Raw genomic sequence first — 18,325 nt, 5'->3', positions numbered from 1 at the left:
GTAACAGCACAGCATGCCCCAGTTACATTAGGAATGCTTATGTGTAATTACAAACTGAAAGGCTAACTCATGGCAAGTTAATACATTACAATCCTTGAAGTTTCAACAACGGCTGTGTAGAGGATCAAAGCGCTATCATTGCTGCAACGGGTGTCCTGGTTGCAAATGGAACAGTATGTGTCTTACACTCATTGGAAAATGGCACTGGAACAGTTAGGTAACATTAAGTTTTGTGTTGAAGTTAGGCACATCAGCCAATCACTAATATTTGCAACTGCCTTACCTATAGATTAAGATTTATACTATTTGGCTGAATTAGTCACACCAATCATATATTCACATACAGTAAAATGTTCGAAAAAGTGTTTATTGCAGTGAATGTTTAAGTCATCCAAATTTTTTTCATGGTATGCTTTGTTTCATGACGGCAGGGAAGACATTAAGGAGACGCCAAGAGCATCAAAGGCACAAATAAGATGTACAGATGAAAAAATGTAAAAAGAAGCCAATGTCATTGCATCAAATACATGTTTTTCTCCATTGCTAATCAAGGAGCTGTCAGGAATACCGAAAACTTTTATGCACAGAATTTTGCCTGGGGGTTTGGGCAATTTGAGTGTGGTTTGTGCTGCATGCAATTTGAGGCGATGAAAAATATGGCAGAGTCCAACTCTGCAATGACCTATTACAAGCAGCTCAAAGTGATACTGTAATTGGTAATGAGACAAGATGTTTCCAACAGGAACCCCTTAAAAAGCGGCAGAGTTTAGTGTGGTTTAGCCCACAAAAGCTAAAACCCAAAAAAGTGCACTTGCAAGAAGAGCCATGCAAAGACAAATCTGACACTTTTATTCCATTCCAAAGGAATGATTCACAAGGCATTTGTACCACATGTGCAAACCATTGATTCTGAGTATTATCTCAACATCCTCCAAATGTTTGTGGGTGAAAATTTGTCGAATTTAACTTGACTACCGTAAGGTAGGTTCCCAGTCGCTCCTCCACAATGCCCCAGCCCACAAAGAAAAGACTGTGCACGAGTTTCTTGCCGGCAAATGGATCACATTCCTCGGTCAACAGATATCTGGTTGTTCCCTAAATTGAAGTTAGCATTGAAGGAACATAGTTACAATTCAGTTACAGACACCCAAGAAAATTGCACTGCAGTACTAAATGAAATTCAAAAAAATAACTACAGTGATTGTTTCAAAACACTTCTAAAATGTTTTCAGCTGTGTATTGATTCAGGGGGAGGCTATTTTGAATGAATACAGTGATTTTGTGAACATAATCAATTATTTTTCATACCCATCATCCTAATGGAACTGGGACACGTCTACATCTGCATACACCATAGGGTCCATGGTGGAGGGTACTCTTACCACCAATAATCATTTCCTTTTCTGTTCAACTCACAAACAGAGTGAGGGGAAAAAGACTGTCGACACACCTCTGTACAAGCCCTAATCTCTTAATCTTATCTTCACATACACTGGTGACAGTTGAACCATTCAGCAGTCAGCCTCAAATTCTGGTTCTCTAACTTTTCTCAATAGTGCACCTCAGAAAGAATGCTGCCTTCCCTCCAGCAATTACCATGCGAGTTCCGACAGCAACTCCGTAATAGGGTGTGTTGTTTGAACCTACGTAACAAATATGGCAGCCTCCCTTTGAACTGCTTCGACGTCTTCCTTTAATTCGACCTGCTGCGGATCCCAAACACTCGATAATAGGTCGCACTAGTACCCTACACGCACTCTCCTTTACAGATGTACCACACTTTACTAAAATTCTCCAAATACATTTAAGTGAACCAATCACCTCTCCTACTACAATCCTCACACACTCGTTCCATTCACTTTGCAGTGTTATGCCTAGATATTTAATCGACATGACCGTGTCAAGAAACACACTACTAATGTTGTATTCAAACATGAGTTTGTTTTTCCTAGTCATCTGCATTAACTTACATTTTTCTACATTCAGAGCCAGCTGTCATTCATCACACCGACTATAAACACACATTGCGTGTGATCCTAGAAGATTTTATAAAACATGCTTGTTCTTTGCCCATTGAGCTCCTAACAGAGAAGCCTTGGCTAAAAAAAAAAACTAAGTGTTAAAATGCCAACTGATTTACAATGATCAGCCAGAACATTATGATCATCAAACCTAACAGCCGGTATGTCCACCTTTGGTACGGATAACAGCAGTGATGCATTGTGGCATGGAAACAATGAGGCCTTGGTAGGTTGCTAGAGCACCACTCTGCACACACACAAGTCACTTAATTCCTGCAAATTCCAAGGAGGGTGGCGATGGGCTCTAATGTCACATTCAATCACATCCCAGATGTGTTCCATCGGGTTCAGATCTGGCGGGTTGTGAGACCAACACATCAACTGAAACTCACCACTGTGTTCCTCGAGCCACTCCATCACTCTCCTGTCCTCACGATTTGGGGCAATATCTTCCTGAAAACCAGTATACATTGATAGCCACGTAAATGTTCCCCCGAACATAATGAAGCCACTGCCAGCTTGTCTCCATTCCACAGTACAGGTGTCAAGGAGCTGTTCCCCTGAAAGATGGTGGATTTGTGATCTCTCATGGGCACAATTAAGGAGGTATTGGGATTCATCAGACCATGCTCTGCCACCGTGCCAATATCCAGTGCCGATGGGGTAACATGCCCATTTTTATGTTGTTGCCGATGTTGTGGTGTTAAAACTGGCGGATGCATGGGTCACTGGCTGCAGAGGCCCATCATTAGAAGTGTTCGGTGCACCACGAGTTCACATACACTACTTACACTCCATCCAGCATTAAAGTCTGATGTTAGTTCCATTACAGTTTGCTACCTGTCTTGTTTTACCAGTGTGTCCAGCTTACGATGTTTGACATCTATAATGAGGGGTGGCCACCCAACCACACATCTGGACATGGTTTCACCTTGGTTTTTCCACATGTTAAAGACACTCCTTGAACACCCAACAAGTCTTGCAGTTTCCAAAATGCTCATGACGAGCCTCCAGGCTGTCACAATGTGCCCTCGGTCAAACCCAGATACATCGCACGCATTCCCCATTCCACACACAGACAGCACACTCACTGATAACTACATGCACCAGTCATTCCTCGATTTATACTGACAGGAGGTCGCTGGTCATAATGTTCTGGCTGATCAATGTATAATGCTGCTTCCTTCATTTGAATTTACGTTATTAGTATGTGGACATTTTCTTACCTTCATAATTTAACAAATTATATACATTACTTAATACAACAATTCCACACCAACAAAGAACAACAAGCATAAGACGAGGCTGAAGAAAAATACAGAAAAGTGCGGTAAGCGGGGTCCAGTGCACAACAGGCATATGTTAGATTGTATATCGCACCTTTCTTCAAACTCAAGGTACCTCTTGATGGATTCTGGCTCCAGCACAATGCCCCTGCAGTGGCACTGGTGCACCTTCTGTGGCAAACAGAAGCTCACTTCTATCCAATTGTTGATGCGGATCTGTACCAGCCCTGTCGTGCTCAAGTCCTCGTACACAGAGCGCAACTTGCGAGCTAGAGCAGAGCGTTGCACTATCAGCTCGAAGGGACACTCAGTATCGTCCAAATGGCTCCCGCGATCTCGATCCTCCTCCGGCCTGTAAATATACAGTACAGTATCGATCAACAATAAAAAATGTAGTAAGTGTTATAACAGGATTGGCAACACATAAGAATATAAAAAATGTAAACAGGATTCGCAACACATAAGAATATAAAAAATGTAAACAAGTAGAATCATTGTGAAGATACTGAATTATTTTTGAACGAACTCTCCTGGAAGAAGACGGAAGAATTAAAGGGATCGGTAGAAGAAAGGGCTTACCGAAAACAGTATATTTTGTGATATTGTATGTTATATGTTCTGTGGAATTCAAAGACAAGAACATAAATACAAAAAGCCAAAAGAATTTATATCTACATCCACATCTATATTCTGCATACTTCTGTGAAGTGCATGGCAGAGGCTATGACCCATTTTACCAGTTATTACGGTTTCTTCCCATTCCATTGATGTATGAAGCACAGGAAAAATAACTGACTGAGTGCCTTTGTGCATACAGTAATTATTCTAATCTTATCCTCACTGTCTCTAGCTGAGCAATACGTAGGGGGTATATTCCTAGAGTCATCATTTAAAGCCGGTTCTTGAAACTTTGTTAGTAGACTTTCACAGGATAGTTTACATCCATCTTCAAGAGTCTTCCAGTTCAGTCCCCTCAGTATCTCTGTGATGCACTGCCATGGATCGAACAAAGCTGTGACCTCCTCTGTGCATGTTCAACGTTCCTGTTAGTCTTATTTGGTATGGGTCCCACACATTCGAGCAATATTCTAGAACTGGTAACACAAGTCATTTGTAAGCTATCTCCTTTGTAGAGTGAATGTATTTCCCCAGTATTCTACCAGTAAACTAACATCTACTACCTACTTTACCCTTGACTGGGCCTATGTGATCATTCCTTTTCATATTCCTAAAAAGTGTTACATCCAAGTATTTTTATGGGTTGACTGATTCTAACAGCGACTTCATTGATTTTATAATCACAGGATACCATGTTGTTGTTGTTGTTGTTGTTTTCCATTTGTGCAGTGCACAATTTTAAAGTACCAATACAGTGAGACCTCTATATAACATTTTTCAAGGGATCACAAATTCTGTATAGAGGAAAACACTATAAAGAGGAAGGCTTCCAAATAATAATTATAGGGCATTACTGAAGATAAGGATACCACTAATCAGCTTTGACAAGTGGTACCACAGATGACATTTTAAATTTTCACAATACCGTAATATGATATTCGTTGCAAATGATCAATGTATCAAATGATAAGTATTTTGTAATTAAAACATGGGGCCCGGTAGGTGGTGAGAGTAAATGATCAGTTTGTACAGTAAAAAGTTATAACAGATTCTTAAGATATGACATCATTGTCCAAAGCTGACAGGTGGTATCCCATTCTTCAGTTGACCCAATTACAGAATATGAGCCAAATTTTGTTTATGATATACTGCACATATTACATAAAAACACAGTAAGTGGTACAGATTAAAAAAGAATTAGTTACAAAAAAATTACTTTGATAATTAAATTATGAAATGAAACCTAAATTTGCACAAAACTCTAGGAACCTATGCAATCTGAAAATCACTACCTATGATTTTTTTAAAATATTCAAGCAAGCATGTTTGTTTTCTATTTCTCCTCGACTCTACGGCATTCATTTCTTGCTCATTCTGTCCTCAAGTCTATGGGCCATCATGTATCTCCTGAATGTTTCAAAGGCTTCAGCTGCCTTAGTATATGAGGGCACATGGTCATCTTCCTAGTCACTGTCACTTTCACTACCACTATTATTCTCCAAGCTTCTCTCTGTAGTCAACTCCTCAATACTTTGTACTCCTGTGGTTGCCACGTTGTCATCCACAGCCACAAAGTCCTCAAAAGTGACAGAATCACTGCCTATTAATTCCTGAAACTCTTGCAAATCACTTGCAACATCTTCCACTGGAGCTGCAATCTTATTCTCACAGAATCTGCTTTTGTGAAACAGTTTTTAATAGTTTCAGCACTGACTTCCCTCCACAAGTACATAATTAAATTCATTGCCTGTAAAATATTCAGCGCCAGTTGTATATTTAACCTTAAGGGTGTGTATCATTCCCAAGTCCAAAGGTTGTAGGTGGCTGGTGCAGTTGGGTGGCAGGAAAATTACTTTCACATTTCTCAGAAAGGATACGTCTGGTGGATGTGCCACACATCTATCCACAAACAGCTGCACTTTCCTTGCAGCACTCACCATTTTGGCGTCAAATTCTCCGAGAAAACATAAAAATATATCACTCGTCATCAACGCCTTGGCATTGTTTGTAAATTTGTACGGAAACATGGAAATTTTTTTGAAGCACCTCGGATTTTTTGGCTTCCCGATAACCAAAGGTTTCAGTTTTTCACTGCCATCGGCATTTGTACACAACAAAACAGTAAGACATTCCTTGCTCTTCTTATCGCAATGGCAATTTTCCCCACGAAAAGTAAATGTCTTATCCAGCATTAAATTGAAAAACATGCCGGTTTCATTACCGTTATAAACGTCACGCAGTTTGTAGCCATGTATCAGATTAGGGAGAGTCTGCATCCACTGAGTTACAGTTGGTTCATCCACACTTTTACTTTCTCCACATTCCGCTTTGTATACAACGCCATGATGCTGTCAAAATTTATCAATCCATCCATTGGACGCCTTAAAATTTTCCATTCCTAACTGCATGAAGCACCTTCTCCTTCAGAATAGTTCAGTTTATAGGAATGTTTGCAGGACGTGCTTGCTGAAACCAAGTTAATAAAACTGCCTCCATTTCATTGTAAGTCGATGGTTTCACATGCATACGTTTCAAATTTTCACAATTCTCAAACCCTTCCATCATCGACAGTCTGTTTTTCATAGTAGTTTGAGTGTTGAGGGGGCCAGTTCAAATTGGTTCGGTAGCTCCACGTGACTCACACCAGGAGATGCCTCCACATTTTTAATAACAGAAAACTTTTCTTCCAGAGAAATGTTCTTCCACTTTCCACACTCATGTCCACTTATGAATACAAAGCATCGACTGAAATGGCACCAAAAAGATCGCAAGCAGAATGTGCATCACATGTCATGTGACTGGGTTCTGCCGCTGACCTATGAAACACGTTGAGTGCGGGCTTTCTGAGCTGGTGCAAACTGTGAGTCCACAGAACGGAAAACTATGTGTCTACATCCAGTCACTTAAATGTTATAAAGAGGTAAATAATTGACCAGGGTTCCAAAAATATGAGTGTTACATGGAGGAAATTGTAATATAGAGGAAACTCAGTAAAGAGGAAAATTTAGCATTGTTTATACGGGCTTTTTGTCGGGACCGAAAAAAACGGATGTAATATAGAGGAAAACATTATATGGAGGAATGTTATAAAGAGGTTTCACTGTATTTGCATCACTTTGAAATCTTATCAAGATCGGACTGAAAATTTACGTCACTTCTTTCAGACAATACTTCATTATAAATAACCATGTCATTTGCCGGAAGCCTGAGGTTGCTATTAATATTGTCTGCAAGGTCATTAATATACAACATGAACATACCAACACACTTCCACACCTAAAGTTCCTTCTAAATCTGTTGATGACTGTCCATCTGAGATAACATGCTGTGTCCTCCCCACCAAAAAGGAGACAGTGCTCTCTAATCTTACATATGAAACTATTAGGTCCCAGCATGTGGTGCATTCAGGAACACAACCGATAATGTGATTAGGCTAGTAAATACTACACTGAGGGTCCGCAATTTCTACTGCCGATCCCTTCAATTATCAGGTGTGGTGTCACAAGGCTTAGGCCTGTCCCACCCCTCATTAAATCGACCAAGACTTATACGAAAAATTGTAAGAATAGTTAGTATTATTATGTTCTTACGTTTGTCTTTTTGGGTTTTCAGAAATACTGTGGGAAGAAAGTTTATTTATGTTGCAGATAATGTGGAAGATGTTGCCCAACGATCACCACGAAAGTTCGACGTAGCGGCAAGTTGGCAAGAAATAAAACGAATGCTGCAAACTACCGTGAGCCACGGAAGAGTGCTCAGAGCCATTTGAACACCTCGCTTGGTGTAAGGACCATAAACATTGGACGATTGAACAGTGGAAAAACATTGTGTGGAGTGATGAAACATGGTACACAATGTGGCGATCCGATGGCAGGGTGTGGGAATGGTGAATGCCCAGTGAATGTCATCTGCCAGCGTATATAGTGCCAACAGTAAAATTAGGAGGAGGAGGAGGAGGAGGAGGAGGAGGAGGAGGTGGTGTGGACGTGTTGTTCACGGAGGGAGCTTACACCCCTCATTTTGCGTGGCACTATCACAGCACAGGCCTACATTGATGTTTTAAGCACCTTCATGCTTCCTACTATTGAAGAGTAATTCGGGAACAGTGATTGCATCTTTCAGCACAATCAAGCACCTGTTCATAATGCACAGCCCGTGGCGGAATGGTTACACGACAATAACATCCCTGTAATGGACTGGCCTGCACAGAGTCCTGACCTGAATCCTATAGAACACCTTTAGGATATTTTGGAACATCAACTTTGTGCAAGGCCTCACCATCCGACATCAATACCTCTCCTCGGTGCAGCACTCCATGAAGAATGGGCTGCCAGCCTCAAGGAAGCTTGCAGCACCTGACTGCCTGTGAGAGCGGAAGCTGTCATCAAGGCTAAGGTTGGTGAACACCATACTGTATTCCAGCATTATCGATGGAGGGTGTCAAGAACTCGTAAATCATTTTCAGCCAGGTGTCCGGATACTTTTGATCAAAAAGTACATACTGTGTTCGAACATTACAAATTACCTCAAAGAGAAAGAGTCTTTTGACACTAAGTCAACACGGATTTAGAAAACACTGTTCTTGTGAAACACAACTAGCTTTTTACTCGCACAAAGTGATGAGTGTTACTGACAAGGGATTTAAAGGCCAATTCCGTATTTCTAGATTTCCATAAGGCTTTTGACACCGTACCTCACAAGTGGTTTGCAATCAAATTGCCTGCTTATGAAATATTGTCTCAGTTATGCGACTGGATTCGTGATTTCCTGTCAGGCATATATCACAGTTCGTAGTAACTCACAGAAAGTCATCGAACAAAACTGAAGTGATTTCTGGCAGTCCACAAGGTTTTTGTTATAGGCCCTCTGCTGTTCTTTATCTATATAATCGATTTAGAAGACAATCTTAGGATGTTTGCAGATGATGCTGTCACTTATCGCCTAGTAAAGTCATCAGAAAAATAATTATAAAACAATTCAGATATCTGTATGGTGTGAAAACTGACAATTGACTCTAAATAATGAAAAGTGTGAGGTCAACCACATGAGTGCTAAATGGGATCCATTAAACTTCATTTACGAGAAATATCAATCAAATCCATAGGCCATAATTTCAATTAAATACCTAGGAATTACAATTATGAACAAAATAAATTGGGAAGAACATGTAGAAAATGTTGTGGGGAAGGTACACCAAAGACTTCGCTTCACTGGCAGAACACTTAGGAGATGAAACAGATCTACTAAAGAGACTGCCTACACTATGCTTGTCCATCCTCTTTTAGAGTACTGCTGCGTGGTGTGGGATCCTTACCAGAGAGGATTAACAGAGTACATCGAGAAAATTCAAAGAAAGGCAGCATGTTTTATATTATTGAGAAACAGGGGAGGAGTGTCACAGATATGATACAGAAATTGGGATGAATATCATTAAAATAAAGGGATTTCTCATGGCAGGATCTTCTCACAAAATTTATATCACCAACTTTCTCCTCCGAATGCGAAAATATTTTGTTGATAATGACCTACATGGGGGAAGTGTGCATTATAATAAAATAAGGGAAATCAGAGCTCACATGGAAAGATACAGATGTATGTTTTTTTTCCGTGTGCTGTTCGAGAGTGGAGTTATAGAGGATTAGTGTGAAGGCTGTTCGATGAACGCTCTGCCAGGCACTTCAGTGTAATTTGCAGAATAAGCAAATAGATGTAGACTTATGGAGTGACCCTCATAGGCGGGTATCTCTCACCCTGGAGCTAAGTGACTTGCCCTTCCTTTCTACCTTCCCCAAGGAAGAAATTAGTACTTGCAAATGATAGATGGTGTGCCACTTTTATATGTGTGCATCGGTATTCTACACATTTAGCATCCTGAAGGTGGGTACTGGTCAGAAATTCTGCCTTGTGTGTTAAAACCAAAGCATAGTGTCGATAGTTTCTGTACTTACACTGCTGGTTATTAAAATTAAAAGCTGTTGGCAAAAGTCTATATTGACACCAGAATTTGTTGCTCAAAACAGAGGGAGGACTAGACATAAGAAGAAAAATCTTCTACATCATGACAACTCATCACCAAAAACATTTAACTAAAAGAAACAATTTTATACACCGGTATATATTTTATTCTTGCAAAGTATTTGTGGAGATGTTTCTTTCTAGATAATATTACTACCACTTATTACCACCTATTAAACATTCTCCATTCCTTATTGGACTATTAATATAAATCTTACAATATAATACTATATCCAGTTATGAGGGAGGATCAGAAAGCAATGCACAATAACTTTTTCCCCTTATTATTGCAGCTGGAATGTTGAAATTTGATGATATAGTTTAAAGTTTGCACTACAGAGGGAATTTTGTTTTCATGATCAGTGAGAAAAGCCTGAACTACGAAACAAACATGGTGTGAATAACAGCAAAGTATAGTTCGATATTTGTGGATCAAAGGGTATAAACCGAATGCAATTCACAGGGACATGTGTAGCCTGTATGGGGATGACTGTATAGACTGTAGCAATGTCTCCATGCGGTGTTCATTCTTGAGCGCTGTGTGAATCTTAGGGATTCACCACACTCCGGGCAGCCGGGAACAGCTGCAGCCCTGCAGAAAGTTGGAACTACTAAGGCAGACTGTGAATCTTACCACAGCAGTTCATTGTTCTCTATGGTGTGGCGTATGATATTGTCCAATCCCACCCGTCGGCTTTGACCCGAGACATAAGGCTGTTGTGGTGTGTGACGTCACGACGGCGCGGAATTTAGTTTGTGAGAGTGGCGTGTTTGTAGGTGTCATTTTGATGCGATCGGTGGTGCTCTCTGGTGGTGTGTTAGGTGATGTTTTTGGTTTAGTTTGAGAGTGTGGCGTCGTGTGTGAATTTTGGTAAGTTGCTTCTTTTACGTCTTTGGTAGGTATGGATATGACTGACAGGGTCAACAGTTTTCGGTTGTCGGCTATGATGGGGGACAGTGCATTGTCTCTAATAAAATTTCTTCAACTATTCAAATTTTTTGATGAAGTCGTGAAGTGTTCAGTATGCTGTGAAGAAATGAGGCTTACTTAAAGTTTCGGCGTCTCGGACCAGGGACGGCTGTATGTGGAGATGTTGTAAAGATAACAGGGCAAGGAAAGTGTTCGATCCCAATGTGTGGCTGTATCGGGAGATTTTTTTGAGCTATATAAGTCAAAGGAAGTGTTAGGTCCTAATTTATGGGATCGGGAGCTGCTGTTGGGCTATATAGGTCAAGGGAAGTGTCCGATTCCAGATGATATTGTGTTTAATGGTATTTGAGGAGTTTTGTGATGTCGGTTTTTTTCGTCTTTTGCGTGGTATTGTATGGGGGTGGGTGTCTAAATTTGTTTATATGTAGTTTGCCCCCACCCAAAAACCACCTATTTCCCACGCTTGTCCCGTTAGTGTCATTAGGCTTTTTGTGGAACGTGTGTATGTTTGTTTTTCGATTTATTTTCGTCCTCATAATGTGTACGTAACGACTTTATATGCGCCATATTGGAATCGTGGTTTATGGTCGTTTCTGCCATATTTGTGACGTCATGGGTCAAAGCAGACCCGCGGGATCGGACGCTTCCGTATTTCCGGAAATTTCGTGAAGTTAGTGCTCATAGGTGTCTAAGAAACTGACAGACATCCACAAGGGCCAGCGAACGATGACAGGCTTGGATCGTTTAAAACATTACAATGCAGAAGAACACGACTTTCTGAAAGGAGACGAGTCATCGGCATACCACTAGGTCTCATTGGAGTGGAAACATGATGGTTCCCCAGTGTGAAAAAATTCAAACTGACTCAAACACCCAAGAAAGTTCTTGTGACAGTGTTCTGGGATATGCATGGTGTGTTATTGATGGACTTGGCTGAACATACAAGCAGTGTGAATGCTACAGCCTACATTAAAACTTCATGACAAACACCACAACTTTAATGTTGACGGTGTCAAAAGTCTTCATGACAAAAGTCGCCTCCCAAGCTGCTGTTTTTGTTCATGCGAAAATCATCAAATTTGGGTGGGAGATGCTCCAGGATTCACCTTACAATCCGGATCTTGCACCATTAGACTTTCATCTGAGAATGAAAGCGATTAGCGTCATGGAACAAACTTTACACATAATTTCAAACTTTTATGAAACATTTTCTCGCTGATGACTGCCACAAAATGAAGAAAGGAGAAAAAGGTTATCGTTCATTACTTTAGGCTGTAAAACGCCGCACAATGCACGCCATTTTAATTTATTACATCTGTATTACTGACTAGATTCATGACACATTTTGGGTACAATATTCAGATATATCACTGAAGGCACCAGAAAAATTACGTCACTGTATGACACTTAGTTAAGGAGATATGACTTCAAATACTAAGATGTGTGGAAAAACTGCTACATCATATATGATGTTTTAGTTTATTACTTCTTTACTACTAATCCTATTGACAACACATTTCACAGACAGTAGCCTCATATAATAGTGGATGTACCAGCAAAATTATATCATTGCACAGTACACTGTTCACAAGACACATCATCAAAAACAATAAGCTGCATGAAAATGAAACTGTAGGGTGAAATTCGCTAGACATACAGATCAAATATATGTACAAATATGTGTGAAATATGTTATATATTTTATGTGTGTAGGTGGGCAAGGCCATAGGTAAACAGCTCACCCGAAACACCTAGAATGATTTCAATTACATTTAGTACACATATTAGTTACAATCAGGAAAGTAATACTGTAGGTGTAAGAACCACCATCCTCCTACTGGGGTAAGTGTGGTAATGTGCAGAAAGAAAGGATGAGAAAACAGAACAGACACACAGTGAGGGGGGGGGGGGGGGAGGAGACAGGTACAGGTGGGATGAGGAGATGATGGACAGAGGTAGGGGAGGGGGAAATGTACGGGGAGAAGGTGGACAGAGATGGGGAGGAAGAGATAGGCAGAGAGTGGGGAGAGGAGATGAACAGAGGGGGAGGAGGAGATGGACAGAGAAGGGAGAAGGACACATTAAGGTCAGGGGAGGAGATGAACAGGGAGAAGGGGAGGAGAAGATGCACAGAAAGATGGAGGAGGAGGAGATAGATACAGAGGGGGGAGGAGCAAACAGAGAGAGGAGGGAAGAGAAGATGTACAGAGAGCTGGGGGGGCCAGAGAGGATGCGAAGGAGGAGATGGACTATTGGAAGATTGGATAAAATACATACTTGGGCAACACCAGGTAATCAACTAGCACACAATATAATATAAATACCGTACAACATCAAAACATTGGAAAACCTCATTACTCACTTAAATTATGAAAATCTTCATTACACATTTAAATTAGAAAAGAGCTTCATTACTCATAATTTTACAACACTATCTGGTTAAGCTACACGATCTAGTCACTCTGCATGAACACTTGGCAACATCAGTAGGCCTACCAAAAAATTCACAAACTGAATATACAAGTTGCAGTCCTGAATTTTTGTTCTGAACATCACGTTTTCTACTGTGACATACAATAAACATCTTCACTTGTGTGTTTGTTCCTTGTAAACTGTGAATCCTGGCATGAAAAAAAAGTTTCACAAACATGGGAATGAGTTACAGAAAACATTAATAGTGAGAAAACGCTAATGTTAAGTATCTGTCTACCATTTACAACAAATAAAAGCTTAGCTGTTCAAATGATGTTAATTAAAACTTCAGTTTTCCTCTGTTTTAAATATATACACGAAGGAAAGAACACTTTATGCATCCCACAGTAAAACTAATATTGTCCTTTTCAGCCCCTTATTCAGCATCTATTTCTCTACTATTGTTTGCATTTATAAATGTATACAGATTTTTTTTGCAATATATCTTTCTGAAAGAATGACCACTATAAAAATTACCAGACATCAGTGGTTATGTTTTGGACTCCCCTTGCATTTTTCAATATGGTACAGATGTAAACATTAGGATTTGCTACCAGTCAGATTGTTACCACAACCATATTTTCTGATTTCACATTCACTGGCTTTACCAACTCTAACCAAATTGTCACCCACCAACCTAATCTAGATGTCAAGCTGTGCTATCTATTAGTCTGCCACTACAATCAAGATTTCAGAGGGAGTCTAATATGTAACTTCTGCCCCTTTAGTAATGACAGGTATGCAATCCCTACAATAAACAATAAGAGCAATATACAATGGGCGTAAAATTAATGTGGCAGTAAAAGACACCGATCACAGATTCACGAGGATTAAGGTTTCTTCAAAAAGGGTACTGCTGAACACCTATCTAATACTTGTTAAACACATCTATATATGTTTATGTACCTGCATATATGAGTTCTCTTTTTATCTGTAGGAAGTTTACAAACCTTATACCATTGTAAAAGTCTCTCTCGATTAATCAATTGCTACGCAACAGCACTATCCAAGAAACGAGATAATTTTCTGCACGTACAATATCAAATATTGTAATAGCAATTTATGTCAGACTATAATAAGTGCTCTTAAAATGTAATGAGAATGACATTACAAATCCACTGAAGTCAAAAACAACTGTTTTTCATGGTAGTTGCAAAATAAGAGAATCAACGCAAGAGACAGTCCTATCATTGCAGTGCCCGACCTGATACAGCTTCACAGTGTTTCTTTGCTAAACATACAAATTATTATTATTTTACAGCTGACAACACATACCTGGAGGCTACTTCATCATGAGCTGTGACCATTATTCTGTTTTCCTGGCTAACATATCCACAACGCTTTTCTTCATGTCTTAACGCCACACCTAACCTTTTGCTGAGGTCGTAATAACACTTCACAATTGAGTGGCTAGCAGTTGCTCGCAGTGCAAAAACAATATTTATCAATATAACCGAAGAATTATCTCTTTTTCCACCGTGAACTGAAGGCATCAAAGTAGGGTGTCCAACAAAACGCACATCGTTCACTTTGAGTTCAAATTTTCTCTCACATAACTCAGGTTTTACAGCGAACAGCGTTGACAGTACTTCATCTGAAAAACCTGTCAGCCGTCCTTTGGAAATGTTGGAAGTCTGAGGAGGTGGACTCTGAAGCAAATCTTCAGTCACAACGAGTGCATAGGGATTTTTTTCGGCGTTTCTGGTGTCCAGACTCGGTGCGCAAGTCATTTGCATAAGGATACCGAAATAATAAGCGGTCACCTTTACTATCGCTCTTCACAAGAATGACACTTAATGGATCTGGTTCCATCCTCTCTCGGCCTTTACGAAACCGAGAAGCCTACATCAACCTACATCGGCGTTCGGTATGTACAAAGCTTTGCTGCAGTACGAGGCATTGATTGATCTAGCACCAGAATCGGATACAATTCCTGTACTTATTTTGAGAAAACACCACACTTCATTATTCAACCTAAACATCAGTGCGTTACTCAGATATGTAAACAACTAAACACATAACTCGTCCCTCTCTTGACGTTTCTGAAACTAACAAACAAACGTCGTGCGCCAAGGATATTATACACAGCCATAGACATATAACTTTATAGCACAGTCAACTTTAATTCTGGTTTTTTTTTTTTTTTTTTTTTTTTTTTTTTTTTTTTTTTTTACCAATAGCAGAACGACGGAAAGTATCAATTTAATTAAAAATGATCGACTTTGCTGCGCTAATGTACTTTCATTTTCCCTTTTACACCACAAGGAACGCATTAAACTTATTCTTGAAACATTTCATATTCAAATGACGTTTGAAATATATCGTTTGGAGTGTTATTTCTTAGGTCAATTACAACATTTTTTTTCCTTACGAAATTCCCCAATATAGCTTGTAGTCTATAACAACGACGTTTATCTTCTATAGTGGCGCACAGAAAATTATTTTCTCGAGAGAACTTGTCAATTCAGTGCCTAGCTACATTACCTTAACCTGTAACCCATCATAATACGAATCACTCACATGGGCAACGTGCCAATGCAGGTTACGCACCTCACTTTATTGATTACGGCCAACCGCACAGGGCTCAACTTATTAAATGCGGTCATCCAGTATTTAGGGTGGACCTACAACTTTGCATAGGTGAAATGAAGTTGCTACACGATAATGCCAGTACATTATCATATCCACTTTTACAGAACATAATGAGCTCAATATAAAATACAGTATTTAACTAAGTTTGACTAGTATTGTTCAGCACATTGCACAATGATACCCTCCACCTTCACTCTTACCCCAAATTGATCAACAGAAATGTTATCAGTAAGCCTTGGAGATCAGAATACTGTGAATTCAACGCTCAAATTTCTCGTTTTTCATTTCACTCCCTTCTTACCTCACTGCACTGTCAGGTCTGATATGTAACAAGTCAGGCATTCTATAGTCATGTACGACTACTAATCCTAACAATCAATTAGTCTCTTGCGTTTAATTTTTCTTTGTAGACTTCACTTTTCAACTACCTCCACAGGCAAAAATCTAAAGGTGGTTTGGTCAGGGGACCTTGTTGTTCTTGTTGTGGTCTTCAGGCTTGAGACTGGTTTGATGCAGCTCTCCATGCTACTCTATCCTGTGCAAGCTTCTTCATCTCCCAGTACCTACTGCAACCTACATCCTTCTGAATCTGCTTGGTGTATTCATCTCTTGGTCTCCCTCTACGATTTTTACCCTCCACGCTGCCCTCCAATACCAAATTGGTGATCCCTTGATGCCTCAGGACATGTCCTACCAACCGGTCCCTTCTTCTAGTCAAGTTGTGCCACAAACTTCTCTTCTCCCCAATCCTATTCAACACCTCGTCATTAGTTATGTGATCTACCCATCTAATCTTCAGCATTCTTCTGTAGCACCACATTTCAAAAGCTTCTATTCTCTTCTTGTCTAAACTATTTATCGTCCATGTTTCACTTCCATACATGGCTACACTCCATACAAATGCTTTCAGAAACGACTTCCTGACACTTAAATCTATAACCGATGTTAACAAATTTCTCTTCTTCAGAAACGCTTTCCTTCCCATTGCCAGTCTACATTTTATATCCTCTCTACTTCGACCATCATCAGTTATTTTGCTCCCCAAATAGCAAAACTCCTTTACTACTTTAAGTGTCTCATTTCCTAATCTAATACCCTCAACATCACCCGACTTAATTCGACTACATTCCATTATCCTCGTTTTGCTTTTGTTGATGTTCATCTTATATCCTCCCTTCAAGACACCATCCATTCCGTTCAACTGCTCTTCCAAGTCCTTTGCTGTCTCTGACAGAATTACAATGTCATCAGCGAACCTCAAAGTTTTTATTTCTTCTCCATGGATTTTAATACCTATTCCAAATTTTTCTTTTGTTTCCTTCACTGCTTGCTCAATATACAGATTGAATAACATTGGGGAGAGGCTACAACCCTATCTCACTCCCTTCCCAACCACTGCTTCACTTTCATGCCCCTCAACTCTTATAACTGGCATTTGGTTTCTATACAGATTGTAAATAGCCCTTCCCTCCCTATATTTTACCCCGGCCACTTTCAGAATTTGAAAGAGAGTATTCCAGTCAACATTGTCAAAAGCTTTCTAAGTCTAGGTTTGCCTTTCCTTAATCTAGCTTCTAAGATAAGTCGTAGGGTCAGTATTGCCTCACGTGTTCCAATATTTCTACAGAATCCAAACTGATCTTCCCCAAGGTCGGCTTCTACTAGTTTTTCCATTCGTCTGTAAAGAATTCGCGTTAGTATTTTGCTGAGGGTATTTTGCCTGTCTCATACATCTTGCTCACCAGATGGTAGAGTTTTGTCAGGACTGGGTCTCCCAGGGCCGTCAGTAGTTCCAATGGAATGTTGTCTACTCCCGGGGCCTTGTTTCGACTCAGGTCTTTCAGTGCTCTGTCAAACTCTTCACGCAATATCATATCTGCCATTTCATCTTCATCTACCTCCTCTTCCATTTCCATAATATTGTCCTCAAGTACATCGCCCCTCAACATCCTTACATTTATCCTCTAGCCATCCCTGCTTAGCCATTTTGCACTTCCTGTCGATCTCATTTTTGAGATGTTTGTATTCCTTTTTGCCTGCTTCATGTACTGCATTTTTATATTTCCTCCTTTCATCAATTAAATTCAATATTTCTTCTGTTACTCAAGGATTTCTACTAGCCCTCGTCTTTTTACCTACTTGATCCTCTGCTGCCTTCACTATTTCATCCCTCAAAGCTACCCATTCTTCTTCTACTGTATTTCTTTCCCCCATTCCTGCCATTTGTTCCCTTACACTCTCCCTGAAACTCTGTACAACCTCTGGTTTAGTCAGTTTATCCAGGTCCCATTTCCTTAAATTCCCACCTTTTTGCAGTTTCTTCAGTTTTAATCTACAGTTCATAGCCAATAGATTGTGGTCAGAGTCCACATCTGCCCCTGGAAATGTCT

The 18,325-nt window shown here is 39.9% G+C and overlaps 1 protein-coding gene across 1 annotated transcript in view; it reads right to left on the bottom strand.

The window, feature by feature from the left end:
* LOC126106625 (GATOR complex protein NPRL3) overlaps positions 1-15,452 on the bottom strand; it is an 84,988-nt gene extending 69,536 nt beyond the window's left edge. The window contains 3 exon segments of the mRNA XM_049912980.1: positions 3,402-3,659; positions 14,619-15,032; positions 15,034-15,452. Of these exon segments, the coding sequence (XP_049768937.1) occupies positions 3,402-3,659; positions 14,619-15,032; positions 15,034-15,155 (794 nt within the window). The 5' untranslated portion in view covers positions 15,156-15,452.
* Positions 15,453-18,325: the final 2,873 nt, after the last annotated feature.

Source organism: Schistocerca cancellata, chromosome 10, assembly GCF_023864275.1.
Source record: "Schistocerca cancellata isolate TAMUIC-IGC-003103 chromosome 10, iqSchCanc2.1, whole genome shotgun sequence".
Classification (NCBI taxonomy): domain Eukaryota; kingdom Metazoa; phylum Arthropoda; class Insecta; order Orthoptera; family Acrididae; genus Schistocerca; species Schistocerca cancellata.
This window is presented reverse-complemented; position numbering and strand designations above follow the sequence as displayed.